This window comes from Salmo salar, chromosome ssa17 (assembly GCF_905237065.1).
Source record: "Salmo salar chromosome ssa17, Ssal_v3.1, whole genome shotgun sequence".
NCBI lineage: Eukaryota > Metazoa > Chordata > Actinopteri > Salmoniformes > Salmonidae > Salmo > Salmo salar.
In genome coordinates, this window is record NC_059458.1 from 50,523,382 (window position 1) to 50,538,994 (window position 15,613).

Consider the following 15,613-nt stretch of genomic DNA (forward strand, 5'->3'; position numbering starts at 1 on the left):
CATGTAGTCCTGCCTCCCCGACTGTGTGTGCGCGCACACACACACACACACACGAATCAGTAGAGATGTACACTACATGACCAAGAGTATGTGGACACCTGCTTGTCGAACATCTCATTCCAAAATCATGGGCATTAATATGGAGTTGGTCCCCCCTTTGCTGCTATACCAGCCTCCACTCTTCTGGGATGGCTTTCCATCAGACGTTGGAACACTGTTGCGGTGACTTGCTTCCATTCAGCCACAAGAGCATTAGTGAGGTCAGGAACTAATGTTGGGAGATTAAGCCTGGCTCGCAGTCGGCATTCCAATTCATCCCAATGGTGTTCAAAAGCAGATGAGGTCAGGGCTCAATGCAGGCAATCAAGCTCTTCCACACTGATCTCGACAAACCATTTCTGTATGGACCTTGCTTTGTGCATGGGGGCATTTTCATGCTGAAACAGGAAAGGGCCTTCCCCAAACTGTTTCCATAAAGTCGGAAGCACAGAATCGTCTAGAATGTCATTGTATGCTGTAGTGTTAAGATTACCGTCACTGGAACTAAAGGGCCTAGCCCGAACCATGAAAAAAAGCCCAGACCATTATTCCTCCTCCACTAAACTTTACAGTTGGCACTATGCATTGGGGCAGGTAGCGTTCTCCTGGCATCCGCCAAACCCAGCTTTGTCCATTGGACTGCCAGATGGTGAAGCGTGATTCATCACTCCAGAGAACGCGTTTCCACTGCTCCTGAGACCAATGGCGCCTAGCTTTACATTACTCCAGCCAACGTTTGGCATTGCATATGGTGATCTTAGGCTTGTGTACAGTTGCTTGGCCATGGAAACCCATTTCATGAAGCTCCTGATGAATACAGTGTCGCAAATGAGGACAGATGATTTTTACACAATACGCACTTAAGCACTCAGCAGTCCCGGTCTGTGAGCTTGTGTGGCTTACCACTTCACAGCTGAGCCGCGGTTGCGCCTAGACATTCGTCAACGGTGTGGCTGAAATAACCGAATCGATTAATGTGGAGAGGTGTCAACATACAGTTGAAGCCGTAAGTTTACATACACTTAGGTTGGAGTCATTAAAACTCATTTTTCAACCACTCCACAAATGTCTTGTTAACAAACTATAGTTTTGGCAAGTCGGTTAGGACATCTACTTTGTGCATGACACAAGTCATTTATCCAACAATTGTTTACAGAGATTATTCCACTTATAATTCACTGTATCAGAATTCCAGTGGGTCAGAAGCTTACATACACTAAGTTGACTGTGCCTTTAAACAGCTTGGAAAATTCAAAAAATGATGTCATGGCTTTAGAAGCTTCTGATAGGCTAATTGACATCATTTGAGTCAATTGGAGGTGACCCTGTGGATGTATTTCAAGACCTAGCTTCAAACTCAGTGCCTCTTTGCTTGACATCATGGGAAAATCTAAAGAAATCAGCTAAGACCTCAGAAAAAATATATGTTTTTTTGCAGACCTCCACAAGTCTGGTTCATCCTCGGGAGCAATTTCCAAACGCCTGAAAGGTACCACGTTCATCTGTACAAGCAATAGTACGCAATGATAAACACCATGGGACCACGCAGCCATCATACCTCTCAGGAAGGAGTCGCTTTCTGTCTACTAGAGATGAACGTACTTTGTTGCGAAAAGATTTAAAAAATCTATGCCAGAACAACAGCAAAGGACCTTGTGAAGATGCTGGAGGAAACCGGTACAACAGTATCTATATCCACAGTAAAACGAGTCCTATATCGACATAACATGAAAGGCCGCTCAGCAAGAAAGAAGCAACTGCTCCAAAACCACCATAAAAAAGCCAGACTACGGTTTGCAACTGCACATGGGGACAAAGGTCGTACTTTTTTTGGTCTGATGAAACAAAAATAGAACTGTTTGGCCATAATGACCATCGTTATGTTGAGGAAAAAGGGGGAGGCTTGCAAGCCGAAGAACACCATCCCAACTGTGAAGCACAGGGGTGGCAGCATCATGTTGTGGGGGTGCTTTGCTGCAGGAGGGGCTGATGTACTTCACAAGATAGATGGCATCATGAGGGAGGAAAATGATGTGGATATATTGAAGCAACATCTCAAGACATCAGTCAGGAAGTTAAAGCTTGGTCGCAAATGGGTCTTCCAAATGGACAATGACCCCAAGTATACTTACAAAGTTGTGGCAAAATGGCTTAAGGACAACAAAGTCAAGGTATTGGAGTGGCAATCACAAAGCCCTGACCTCAATCCTATAGAAAATGTGTGTGCATAACTGAAAAAGCGTGTGCGAGCAAGGAGGCCTATAAACCTGATTCATTTACACCAGCTCTGTCAGGAGGAATGGGCCAAAATTCACCCAACTTATTGTGGGATGCTTGTGGAAGGCTACCCAAAACATTTAACCCAAGTTAAACAATTTAAAGGCAATGCTACCAAATACTAATTGAGTGTATGTAAACCTCTGACCCACTGGGAATGTGATGAAAGAAATAAAAGCTGAAATAATTCTCTACTATTATTCTGACATTTCACATTCTTAAAATAAAGTGGTGATCCTAACTGACCTAAGACAGGGAATTTTTACGAGGATTAAATGTCAGGAATTGTGAAACTGAGTTTAAATGTATATGGCTAAGGTGTATGTAAACTTCTGACTTCAACTGTACTTTGTATATATAGTTATTACGGTCCCAGTCAGACCAATTCACATGGAATAAATTATGCTATTATTGTAAATAGAGAGATGTGTATCATTCAATTAGTTGTGTGTTCAGTTAGCTGTGTCTCTCTCAGTAAAGGAACGTGACTTTTACCGTATTAATTCACAGGTCCTTGCTGGTTTTCAGTTTCATGACAACGGGTGCTCACACACACGACCTCGTGACCCCTCGCATGTCAGAGAGAGATTTAAATACCTACTCTGACATGATGACGAGGAGGCACACCGATACACACACACACACACACATATATATGCATCTGCATGCATGCATGCATGCATGCACGCACGCACGCACGCACACGCATGCACGCATGCACGCACACAAGGGACCCCAATCCGTACTGACAATGCACACTGTAGATACACTCTTTAATACACACACAACTACACAACGGAAGTGAAAAATACAGAGGCACATACAAATATTTTGTTTTACTTACAGGTCAAATCTCAGATTCTGTCGTTCCTCAAAGAAATAATCCAAGATGAATTTACGAACAAACTCTGGGTTGAGAGTGTTTTCAATCACCTCTGTCCTTCCAAACTTGAGAGAGAGAGAGATGAAAAAGGTTGAGGGTCAAAAGCATGCAAGATATTTCCTTCAATTTAATGGGGGTATTTGACAGACTACATTCGTGACATACAATTGATTCTAATGGAGAGAGAAATGAATTGACCGCGCTCGAAAAATGTGATGGTGCATCTCAATTCCAAATAAATAAAATGTATAAAATATTGAGAATTCATTACTTGAGAGTGACATTACTGATGTCAGAGGCTGCCTCACAAATTGTACCCTATTTCCTATATAGTGCACTACGTTTGACCAGGGCCCATATGTAGGAAATAGGATGCCATTTGGGACATAGAGACAGTAATACATGCACAGAAACCTAACACCACTATCTATAGGGGTTATATGGGTCTGATATTTCAGTATTATTAATGATAGGAGAAAATATTCAGAGATGGGGAATCTAACTGAGTTATGATTGGGTTGAGGATACATTTCATCATTTACTTGTATAAATATTGACGTTTGAGTGCCTAAGATCATGTTGAATATCAGGCCTTTTCAATTCAGTCTCTGGTGTACTGTGTAGGCTAACTGAAAGGGACTTGCCTCTCTCCACTCCTTGTTGCTGATGCCTTGCGTGTACAGAACGCATACTAGATGAAGAAGGAGAAACACAGAAGAACCAGGTTAAACAGGGGACCCTGCATGACCTTTTGAGTGTGAGGAAAATGCATTACAGGGTTACAAACATAGGAGGAATGGTTTATCAACAACAACATAATGCTCTAGTGGGAAGAAAACTGAGCTCATTCCTGGCGTACTTATTTCAGTAGGGCTTTGAGAATGCACGGCATAATAAGCTCCTGTTGAGTTAGTGACACACACACACACACACACACCTACATTTAATCACTTACTCAGCAGCCCCAAGGAGAGCTGAAGCCAATTAGCCTCTGTTCATATGCCTCTTACAGAGAGAGGGAAGAGAGGAAAGTAGCAAACATAAGAGGAGCCTTTGTCCCTCTCACTCTCCCCGTCTCTCGCATCTCTGCCTCACTCCCACTAGCGCTCTATTTCTCTCCCTCTCCCTTCATTTTCAAAGGCACGGAGAGATATACGACCTTTAAGTCTCACCTGAGACCTGAGAAGTAAAGGCCAGAGTTGTCCCCCTGTCCCTCGCCTGTCCCTTGGCCTTGCCTGTACCCTCTCGCTGCCCACTGAAGCAGCGTAATGCTGGGAGACTTGAGCAGCAGCACTCAGCATGATTAAGATGGCCACTCAGCACAAGTGCCTCCTTACATGAATGTTTATGGCCCTGGACCTGGCTCATTATCATAAGCCTATCATCATTAGTCACAAAGCCTCCTTCTCCCTAATCTTTACCACAGATCCCATACCGGAATATGAATAAATCTGCCTTGAGAATATGACTCGTGACATATGAGTGGAGTCACTGACTAACGAGGCGTGAGAAGGAAGACGACCTGTTTCTATTTTTGGGCTGGAGTTGTGGAGGAGAGAGACTAAGAGACAGAATTTAGAAATGCTGAATATATAGAGATCAGCACCAAAACAATGTTGATGACAAGTTTGACACACACTGATATCAAGTACAGGAATGTATGTGTGTGTGTGTGTGTGTGTGTGTGTGTGTGTGTGTGTGTGTGTGTTGTGCTCACGTCATGAGACATACATAAAGAAAGGAAGAAAAAATAAACTTACAGAAATTCATGCAAGGCTAGTAGAATAAGAATGTCAAGACAGGCAGAAAAAGCAGACAAGCAGACAAAGGCCTGAAAGAAAAAGAAAAACAGAAAGATGAAGAGCATGTGTGAGGCATTCTAACCAGAGAGAGAGAAAGAGCAAGAGAGAAAGAGAGAGAAGGCAACAGTGCCACAACAACACAAAACCATTAACACACAGTGATTAATCGGTAAAATGACATAATAACCTACCTACCTACCTACCGTGGCTGCTGAGGGGAGGAGGGCTCATAATAATGGCTGGAATGGAGTCGATGGAATGGTATCAACCACATGGAAACCACGTCTTTGATGTGTTTGATAGCATTCCATTGACGCCATTCCTTATTTTGAGCCCTCCTCCCCTCAGCAGCCTCCACTGATAGTTTAATAAGGGGGTCTGTGTGATGTATGTATCTAACACACACACACACGCGCACACACACACACAGCTGCTACTCTGTTTATTTATATCCTGATTGCCCAGTCAATTCTACCCCTATCCACATGTACATACTGTATTACCTCAACTACTTCGTACCCCTGCACATTGACTGGTACTCATTGTTATTGTTTCTACTGTGTTAATATTTCCTCCTTTATTTAGCAAATATTTGTCTTCCTTTTTAACTCTGCATTGTTGGGAACGGTCTCGTAAGTAAGCGTTTCACTGTAAAGTCTAGACTGGTTGTATAAGACCAATAACATTTACATTTGACATAAATAGCATCACTCTATGAATAACATTCAAGCAGCATGGTTTTCCCAAAGCCTTATTTATGTTCACGTTTCACGTGACCCTCCAGATAATCCAAACCATTAAGGAAACACTTGGTTGACGTTTAGTCAATCTGCTTTCTCTCTGAGCTTCCCATGTCTGGAATACACTGCCATCAGACACACACAACTGCACCACATATCACACCTTCAAAAAAACAGAGACATGGCTAAAAAGGACAATCAGACTTGTGAACATAATCCGTAAGTGTGTATTGCCACTTTCTGTGTTATCTGTAGCTTGTGAGGTGTGGAAACTGTTGCTTTTATGGATTTTGTTTTGTTGCTCGTGCTACTGCTCTGTCTGCGTGCGGCGTGTTGCTTGTCCTATGTTGCTCCACATGGTCTCACTGCTCATTGTTTGTCTGTGTTGTTTTTGTTTTTAATAACCTGCCCAGGGACTATGGTCCATAATTAGCCGGCTGGTTAAAACCGTCACTTTTACTGAAACATTGATTAATGTGCACTGTCCCTGTAAAAATAAACTCACACTCAAATAAAGGACAAGATAAGGCTGGAGGGATAGAAGGAAGGGCCTAGGTATGGTGGAGAATTATTTTTTATTTAACGAGACAGGTCAGTTAAGAACCAATTCTTATTTACAATGACGTCCTACCCCGGCCAAACCCAGACGACGCTGGGCCAATTGTGCGCCGCCCAATGGGACTTCCAATCACGGCCGGATGTGATACAGCCTGGATTCTCACAATTACTGTAAAAAATAAATAAACACGCAAAAGAAGTAGGGAAGTGACTTTGTGTAATCCCTGTTGTATGGCATACTAACGTATACGAGTTGTATCCATCATAAGACAAAGTGTTTGTGTGTTTTTGTAAGAAAATCATCTCCGTTGTCAATGTCATTCATTGGGCAACAAATGACTCCCATTGAAAAGGCATTAGCTCTATTCACTAAGTGCGTTGTTGGAGCATGTGTCGATTGTGATAGGGTCGAAAAGAAAAGGCAACGTTGCTCTCGGATCAACTTTCCCCATAATTTCACAATACTGACGACGGAGCAGCTCCTAGAGAGATATTATCACCTATGCGCACATCATTAAATAGATTGAGGCAAGAATTAGACACTATAGCCATACAATTAGCAAAATAGAACTCAATTGATTGAACATGAAATTGATTTCAATATGATAGAAATACAGTGTACAAAACATTAGGAACACGTGCACTTTCCATGACAGACTGACCAGGTGAATCCAGGTGAAAGCTATAATCCCTTATGGATGTCACTTGTTAAATCCACTTCAAAATCAGTGTAGATGAAGGGGAGGAGGTAGGTAAAATAAGGATTTTTAAACCTTGAAACAACAGAGACATGCATTGTGTATGTGTGCCATTCAGAGGGTGAATGGGCAAGACAAGATTTTAGTGCCTTTGAACGGGGTATGGTAGTAGGTGCCAGGCGCACCGGTTTGAGTGTGTCAAGAAGTTCAATACTGCTGGATTTTTCACACAACAGTTTTCCATGTGTATCAAGAATGGTCCACCACCCAAAGGACATTCAGCCAACTTGACAAAACTGTGGGTAGCATTGACATTAACATGGGCCAGCATTTCTGTGGAATGCTTGAGACATTGTAGTGTCCATACCCCAACAAATTGAGGCTGTTTTGAGGGCAAAATATTAGGAAGGTGTTCTTAATGTTTTGTGCACTCAGTGTATGTAGGCCTGTTTGTAGCCTATAGGCCTACTGTATTAATCGTTTAATGCAGTCACCCTCAGTTTTCATTTGAAGCACCTTTTAATCCTTAGCTTGTCTAACAATTGGAAATACATTGGCAACTTTGTATTCCATTTCGTTCTGAAGTTATCAGCGGTCAAAGAGAGACAGATTAAACATCTTGATTCTATGTTTAGCGGAGATCTTGTGTGTATGACGTGATGCAGAAGGGCAAAAAAAGCATCCAATGGCGCAGCCAAGTGGTATTGTTATAATCCTCAACGTCTTATCTTTCAAAATACATTGAGTTCCCTCACTCAGACAACAGAAAAACTTGCAAAAGTTGCCCAATTAACAGGAGGGATGAGGGCAAGTTCTTGTTGCGTGCGGTGCTCAAGTTCAGAATGGCTATTAATCAAAACTCATACAACGCAAAGACTGAGTTTTGATGTCGTTCCAATTTAGGGGCTTATCAGTGCCCAAATCTGCCATTTTCACCCCGTATATGGGTACGAGTGTAATGATTTTGGGAAACCGGGCCCAGACAGAGAGAGGAGGTTGGATAGGAAATGTGAGGATGGGTTAAGACAGATTAGGTCTTGGCTTAGGGCATAGAGAGGGGTTAAATGATTGAACAGCAGGGTTGGGGTCAATTCCGTTTCAATTCAGGAAGTACACTGAAATTCCAATTCTCTTCATAGCTTTTCAAGGAGGAAGAATTTGAATTGTTATTGGAATTTGGTAAACTTTCTGAATTGACTGGAATTGAAATTGACCCCAATCCTGCTTAACAGGATATAAAGCTTGTTGGAGATGTTTCAGGAGAGCAGAGCTTCAGGAAGCCCCCAGGAACACTCACCATTTATGCAGAAACATTGATATGGAACAGGTATTAACAGTGACATTGTAGAACAAACATAAACACAAAACCATAGTGATCTTACTTGGGTCTGATTTGGAGAAGGTATCCATGTCCAGTAGATTTCTGTGAAGAGAAAACAAACAGGAGGGAGTGAGGTGTGAATAAGTAAAACTGACACCACGTTGCTTCGTTAAACAACGAGACGCTGATTGGCTCATTAAGGCTCTCGTTAGTTAAGGCAGGGAACACCGTTGGGGATAGATACAGGATACAAGCGTGACAGACAGGATTGCGTCTCAAATGGCAACCTATTCCCTAATAAAGAACAGCTTCTATCTCAAGGCCATCAGACTGTTAAAAAGCCATCACGAACACAGAGAGGCTGCTGCCTACATACAGACGTGAAATCATTGGCCACTTTAATAAAATGGATCACTAGTCACTTTAATAATGTTTACATAGCTTGCATTACTCATCTCATATGTTTATACCATCTATTGCTTCTTGCCTATGCCGCTCTGTCTTTGCTCACCCATACATGTATATATTCTTATTCCATTCCTTTACTTAGATTTGTGTGTATTAGGTAGTTATTGTGGAATTGTTAGATTACATGTTAGATATTTCTGCATTGTCAGAACTAGAAGCACAAGCATTTCTCTACACTCACAATAACATCTGCTAACCATGTGCATGTGACCAATAAAATGTGATTTAATAGTACACTATTAAAGGGCTCTGGTCAATAGGGTACCATTTGGGAAGAGAGACATGAGCGTCATGCTCTGATTGGCTAGGAGATGAGGCCTGTAAACGAGGCTTTGCTGTAGCAGCCGTTACAGAGCGGAGTGGGCCTTGCTCTTGTCAGGCTTATAAGCAGACAGAAAAATATTAAAAAGGTAAGAGAGGCAGCCATGAAATGCACACTGCCAGTGCTGTTTAAAAGCCCCATCCATTACGATCAGTAACACCTTCTATATCATGATACTCAGGAGGGGGTTTATAATGAAGTCATCATCAGTGATCAAGAACACCTCCTATGCACCTCCCCTTTGGATGGGGCCGCCTTCCAACCCCCTAGAGAATCAGTCAATTAAGCTATTAATTTACATTAAAACAGACAAACTACCCCTAAGCCCCTACACCTTTTAAACCCCACTGGAATCAATGACTCATTTACAAATAAATAACCTTAACCCCCACTCCGCCTTTAAATTCTAACTCCACAGCCAATGACAGATCTTAAACTAGTCATTGAGCATTTATACGTTGGAGAATATTCATTAAATAAATAGGGCTGGGAAGATTGACTAATTTAAATCAGGGGATTTGGGGAATACAATTACCTCTAAAATAATTGAGCCATTCTTTAGTGAATTCGATGGAGTGATTCCGACACACATCCATTCATCGTATAAGATCAGGATTGGATGACGGGATGGATGGAGTGAGGGAACGAGAGATGAGATACAATAAGTGACTCCTCTGCCATGGCTTGGAAATGTTAACCTCTACAGGATTGGTGTCCCTAAACCAGGAAGGTTGTTGCAAACGTGCACTAATGTGACTAGAGAATGTTCTATACAACAGCCAACTTTCCGGGACATAGACATGTTTTATATGGGCAGAAAGCTTACATTCGTGTTAATCTAGGTGCAGTGTCCAATTTACAGTAGCTATTACTGTGAAACAATACCATGCTATTGTTTGAGGAGAGTGTACAACAAAACACTTAAAGGCAACTGGTTTGACACATTCACCTCTTTAGGTAAATAATGTAGTTGATTTCAGTAATCTTGCTCTGATTTGTCACCCTGAGGGTCCCAGAGATAAAATGTAGTAGTTTTGTTTGATAAAATCCATTTTTATATTCAAATGTAGGAACTAGGTTCTACAGTTTGAACACCTGCTGTCTCTCGCCCCACACCGACCCCGCCCGGCTAGCTAGATGTGTGAAGGTTAGTGTATTTTCTGTAGGGAAGATAATTATCTATCATGTATGACATTCCTGGGAGTGTGTACACTTAATGTTTTATTACCATAGCATTTTTGTATGTTCTCTATAGTTATGTACTTAAAAATGTATCAATTGACCAATTTGGCACATTTGGGCAAACTCCTGGCTGACTTGATACAAAATATTGTGTAGTAATGTAATTCTTTATTGGCTCAGTCTGAAATTTACCACACTGATGCCATCTGGTGGCCAACATCTAACTTACACTTAGGCCATACATACAGATAGGAGTCTTTCTCTTGCATTTAAAAAATTATACAAAAAAAATAGAAAACCCATGTTTTTTTGTTTGTATTATCTTTTACCAGATCTAATGTGTTATATTCTCCTACATTAATTTCACATTTCCACAAACTTCAAAGTGTTTCCTTTCAAATGGTATCAAGAATATGCATATCCTTGCTTCAGGTCCTGAGCTACAGGCAGTTATATTTGGGTATGTCATTTTATGTAGAAATTGCAAAAAAGGGTGCGAGAGAACTACCCTTCTCTCCTCCTGACCTGCTGGTTCATGTCCCATTGAACTATCCCTGACACTTACTGAGCTGTATAAAGGTGATGAAAGTTCAGGAAATGCTGGCATGTTCCACTTTATTCCATTAAAGCCCAGCGATCTACAGAGGCTTTGGACTGCTGTAGGACAGGAGGGAACACTGATCTTTCTATGTCCATGCCTTCCTGTTTCCCATGTTGCTCACTGACTCGCTCACTTTGTCAGTGAGTGTATGTGTGCATGAATTCCTGTATGCATGTATGCATGTATGTGTCTTATAGAGTCTAAAAGCTGCAGAGTCTATAGTATGGTCTGCACGGTCGTGACAGCATTTTAAAACCAGGTTTCCTTCCTCATAGCAGGAGATAAATATTTTTGCCAGACTGTGTTGGCTGGTTACATCACTGAGACTGGCCCTTGGGTCCTCGCTGTGTGTAATGGGCCCCTGGGTTCCCCCGGTGTGTGTGCGTGCGTCAGCATTAGGGCTGTCAGGCGTGACATTGTTAGTCGGTGATTGTCAAGCAAATAACTGCCGGTCTCATGGTAATTGAACATTAATTACCATAAACACGTTTAGCATCTCCTGGCTTCCACACATATCCTACAAGCCACTGATGCAGACCTTTGGAACAACTACATTTTAAAAAGTCTAATAAATCTATTTAATATAGCCCACACCATCACAACAAATCCATTATTTATTTTAGACAGGTATAAAGACACATATAGTATATTTCAGAGAACGGAATAGTTGTCCTTATGTTAGGCCCTGATCTGGCTATGCTGTCAGCTGCATTAGTTAATTTAGCAGACAAGAATTGCTTAGAATTCCGTAGGCATTATTTTACATTAATTTACAGTATGAAGAATACAATTGAACATAGCTGAATAAAATAGAAAGGATATTTTCTCTAAACGATTCCCGAGGGAGTGTGCACATGCGGCTATTCTGTGTTGAGCGGTACATCTAGACGTTCCGCTAGCGGAACACCTGCTCCAATATCCAATGATGGGCGTGGCTCGAAATACAAACTCCTCTAAAATCCGAAAACTTCCATTTTTGAAACATATGACTATTTTACAGCATTTTAAAGAAAAGACTCTCGTTAATCTAACCACACTGTACGATTTCAAAAAGGCTTTACAGCGAAAGCAAAACATTAGATTATGTCAGCAGAGTACCCAGCCAGAAATAATCAGACACCCATTTTTCAAGCTAGCATATAATGTCACAAAAAACAAAACCACAGCTAAATGCAGCACTAACCTTTGATGATCTTCATCAGATGACACTCCTAGGACATTATGTTATACAATACATGCATGTTTTGTTCAATCAAGTTCATATTTGTATCAAAAAACAGCTTTTTTACATTAGCATGTGACGTTCAGAACTAGCATACCCCCCGCAAACATCCGGTGAATTTACTAAATTACTCACGATAAACGTTCACAAAAAACATAATTATTTTAAGAATTATAGATACAGAACTCCTCTATGCACTCGATATGTCCGATTTTAAAATAGCTTTTCGGTGAAAGCACATTTTGCAATATTCTCAGTAGATAGCCCAGCCATCACGGCTAGCCATTTAGACACCGACCAAGTTTAGCCCTGACCAAACTCCGATTTACTATTACAAAAGTTTGATTATCTTTGTTGTCTTTGTCAGAATGCACTCCCAGGACTGCTACTTCAATAACAAATGTTGGTTTGGTCCAAAATAATCCATCGTTATATCCAAATAGCGGCGTTTTGTTTGTGCTTTCAAGACACTATCCGAAGTGTAAATAAGGGTCACGAGCATGGCGCAATTCGTGACAAAAGATTTCTAAATATTCCATTACCGTACTTCGAAGCATGTCAACCGCTGTTTAAAATACATTTTTATGCCATTTTTCTCGTAAAAAAGCGATAATATTCCGACCGGGAATCTGCGTTTAGGTAAACAGACGAAAGAAAACAAAGCATTCTGTCGGCGCGGGCACGAGCCTGAGTCTCACAGTACTGTAACCAGCCACTACCCAAACGCGCTACTTTTTTTTCAACCAGAGCCTGCAAAGCCACGATTCAGCTTTTTGCCGCCTTCTGAGAGCCCATGGGAGCCGTAGGAAGTGTCACGTAACAGCAGAGATCCTCTGTAATGGATAGAGATAATCAAGAAGGGCAAGAAATTGTCAGACAGGGCACTTCCTGCATGGAATCTTCTCAGGTTTTGGCCTGCCAAATGAGTTCTGTTATACTCACAGACACCATTCAAACAGTTTTAGAAACTTTGGAGTGTTTTCTATCCAAAGCTAATAATTATATGCATATTCTAGTTTCTGGGCAGGAGTAATAATCAGATTAAATCGGGTACATTTTTTACCCGGCTGTGAAAATACTGCCCCCTAGCCATAACAGGTTAACAAAGAAACAAGTCTTCCGATATGCTTTATTTAGTTATTTATGCAACTTTAGTTGTGATTCAAACGTTGGGCTATATGTTTAAATGTTTAATACAGTCTAAGGCTGCATGATAGTTGCTTTAAAGGCATGCGCTCTGCTTTGTTTCTTGTGCAGGCTGCACACACTTCATCAGTCTCTCATTCACAATTTAACAAGGACTCAGTAATAATCTCAACAGGCTTCAAATTTCATGGTGGCATCCTCCTTGTGTGGCCGTAACACCCCCTAAAATAATCAATCCCTTTCGCGGACAAAGTGACCGTTGTACCCTTGAGCTGAATATACCAATTATAATTCCCTTCTCCTGGCTGCCAAGTGCCGTGCTCTGAAGCACCTCTCCCTCACATGGCTCTCTCATATATCACAACTCTTATTAGCCAATGCCAGTAATGTGATCGTGTCCTTCTCATAGGCATCTCAGTTCCGAAGTAGGCTGCAAGTGAAGACAGACACATCGATAATGCGTGAGCCTCATTCTTATCAAAATCCGAGGCGCATATTGAAGATGTTAGAAGAACTGTCCACATTTACTTTGTCAGCCAACAAGACGAGCACGCCTAATGAACAGAAAATGCACTAGCCAACGTCAATCTACTATCTCCCATAGTATAAAAGTTGACCTATTCTATTGGTCAACTTGTCCTTCTGTGCCAGAAAGAAATATTCCAAACATACTCTGGGACAGTTGTGGTATGCGATAGATCTCAAATGAATACAATATTTTAAAAGCAATGAGGCGGATGCAACAGATCAGAACATTTAGCTTAAAATGTTGATAAACTATTAGGCAATTTCTTCACATTATAAGCACAGAAATGCACACACGGCTATAAGCGCGAATGTTCCAAAATGCATGAATTAGCAGGAAAACACTGTTCTTAAAATACATGTAATCTATACAGTGAATGGAGGACGCTTTTCCCATGGTTCATTTTCATGCCAGCCATGTGAGGTTATACTCCTGTTGTAAAGCAAAGCATTGTGTTTAATATTAGGAAGGTTGAGAAATAAATATAGTAGGCCTAGCCTATAGAAAGCTGATGGGCTCCTGCTCTTTTTAATAGAGGCCATCAAAACATTTTCACTCAATTGCACAGCCTATAGAAATGTTGCTCAACATGACATCATGGGCTGTCATGAAGTGTTTGATTTGACTTTCAATCATATTTGCATTGATGTCAGAGTGATTAGAGGGACAATAGAGTGCTGAGTACCAGGCAGTTAGCAAGTTTGGTAGGCTACTAATGACCAGCATCAGAGCTTGGAAAAGCCTAGTTACCATGACTAAACGGTCATGTGTTATTTGACTGAGGTCATGACTCATGACTGCCGGTGTAGCGGTAATACGGTCACCGTAACACCGTATGAAACAAATAATCATAATATCAGTACAAAATATCACATTTCAGTTTATCCTATAAAACCAACTTTATAAGAAGTTTTAAAATAGGTTCTATCTGACTAAAATGTGACAACATGGAGCAGACTCTGCCCTGGTCCCCCCTAGCACTACACAGCTGATTCAAATAATCAAAGCTTGATAATTAGTTGGTAATTTCAATCAGCGGTGTAGTGCTAGGGCAAAAACCAAAACGTGCAACCAGGGGTGGGCCCCAGTGGGTTGGGACAAGCACGCATCCTAGGCAAGTAGCAGAAGGGCGAGCAGGCTATTATTCCCGATTGTTTCGTTGCAATGTTTTAACGGCCAACTAGCTGAAAAGGTTTGAGGGTTTATCTAATGTTCCCTCACTAGATTTGATCTTATTTCGCTCTGGCTAACAGTTGTTGATCTTGTTGTTGTCAATGTGCATAACTAAGGGAGACGGAGCCTACCTTTTACACAGTTGTTTGATCAATAGGACTGTAATGTACCCAAATGTAAAGAGGACTCCCGTGGTATTTAAATAACTGCAGAAATTAATTCAGGTGTATTTTGTGGCTGTTGCTATTGCCTGTAGTCATAGTTCCATTCAAAGTAAATGATGGCAGGCCTATTGGGCAAATGGCTCTGATTGGCCAGTCCTGGACAAGACAGAGTATTTATTATAGGTTTTATTTGCTGCAGTGTCTTAATTGTCCAAACGCACAGCCACTTTCCCACTCTACATTGCGATATAATTTTCACAGATGTCTTACAGTACGTCATTCCCAAACATTCTATGCACAGTAAGCTTGACATCAGCCCTCTGCTCATTAAAAACAGGAGGAGAAGAGACGAGAGCTGTTTCACAGAATATCCCCCACCATCACTCTTCTCATTAGCTCTCTCCTCTCCCCTTCTTTCTGATATGTGTTCGTGAAGACATTTCATTTAATGAACATGTCAAGCATGTCTCTGATCGGGTAATGAATGACAG

The 15,613-nt window shown here is 41.3% G+C and overlaps 1 protein-coding gene across 2 annotated transcripts in view; it reads right to left on the minus strand.

Moving 5' to 3' along the window:
- Positions 1-15,613, minus strand: part of LOC106575987 (copine-8) — a 152,329-nt gene that overhangs the window by 98,123 nt on the left and 38,593 nt on the right. For both annotated transcript variants that reach the window (XM_014152769.2, XM_014152770.2), the window contains exons 2-4: positions 8,380-8,420; positions 3,844-3,890; positions 3,161-3,264 (exon numbers count right to left, since the gene is read on the minus strand). In XM_014152769.2, coding sequence (XP_014008244.1) covers positions 3,161-3,264; positions 3,844-3,890; positions 8,380-8,420 — 192 coding nt within the window. The remainder of the gene's footprint in view (positions 1-3,160; positions 3,265-3,843; positions 3,891-8,379; positions 8,421-15,613) is intronic.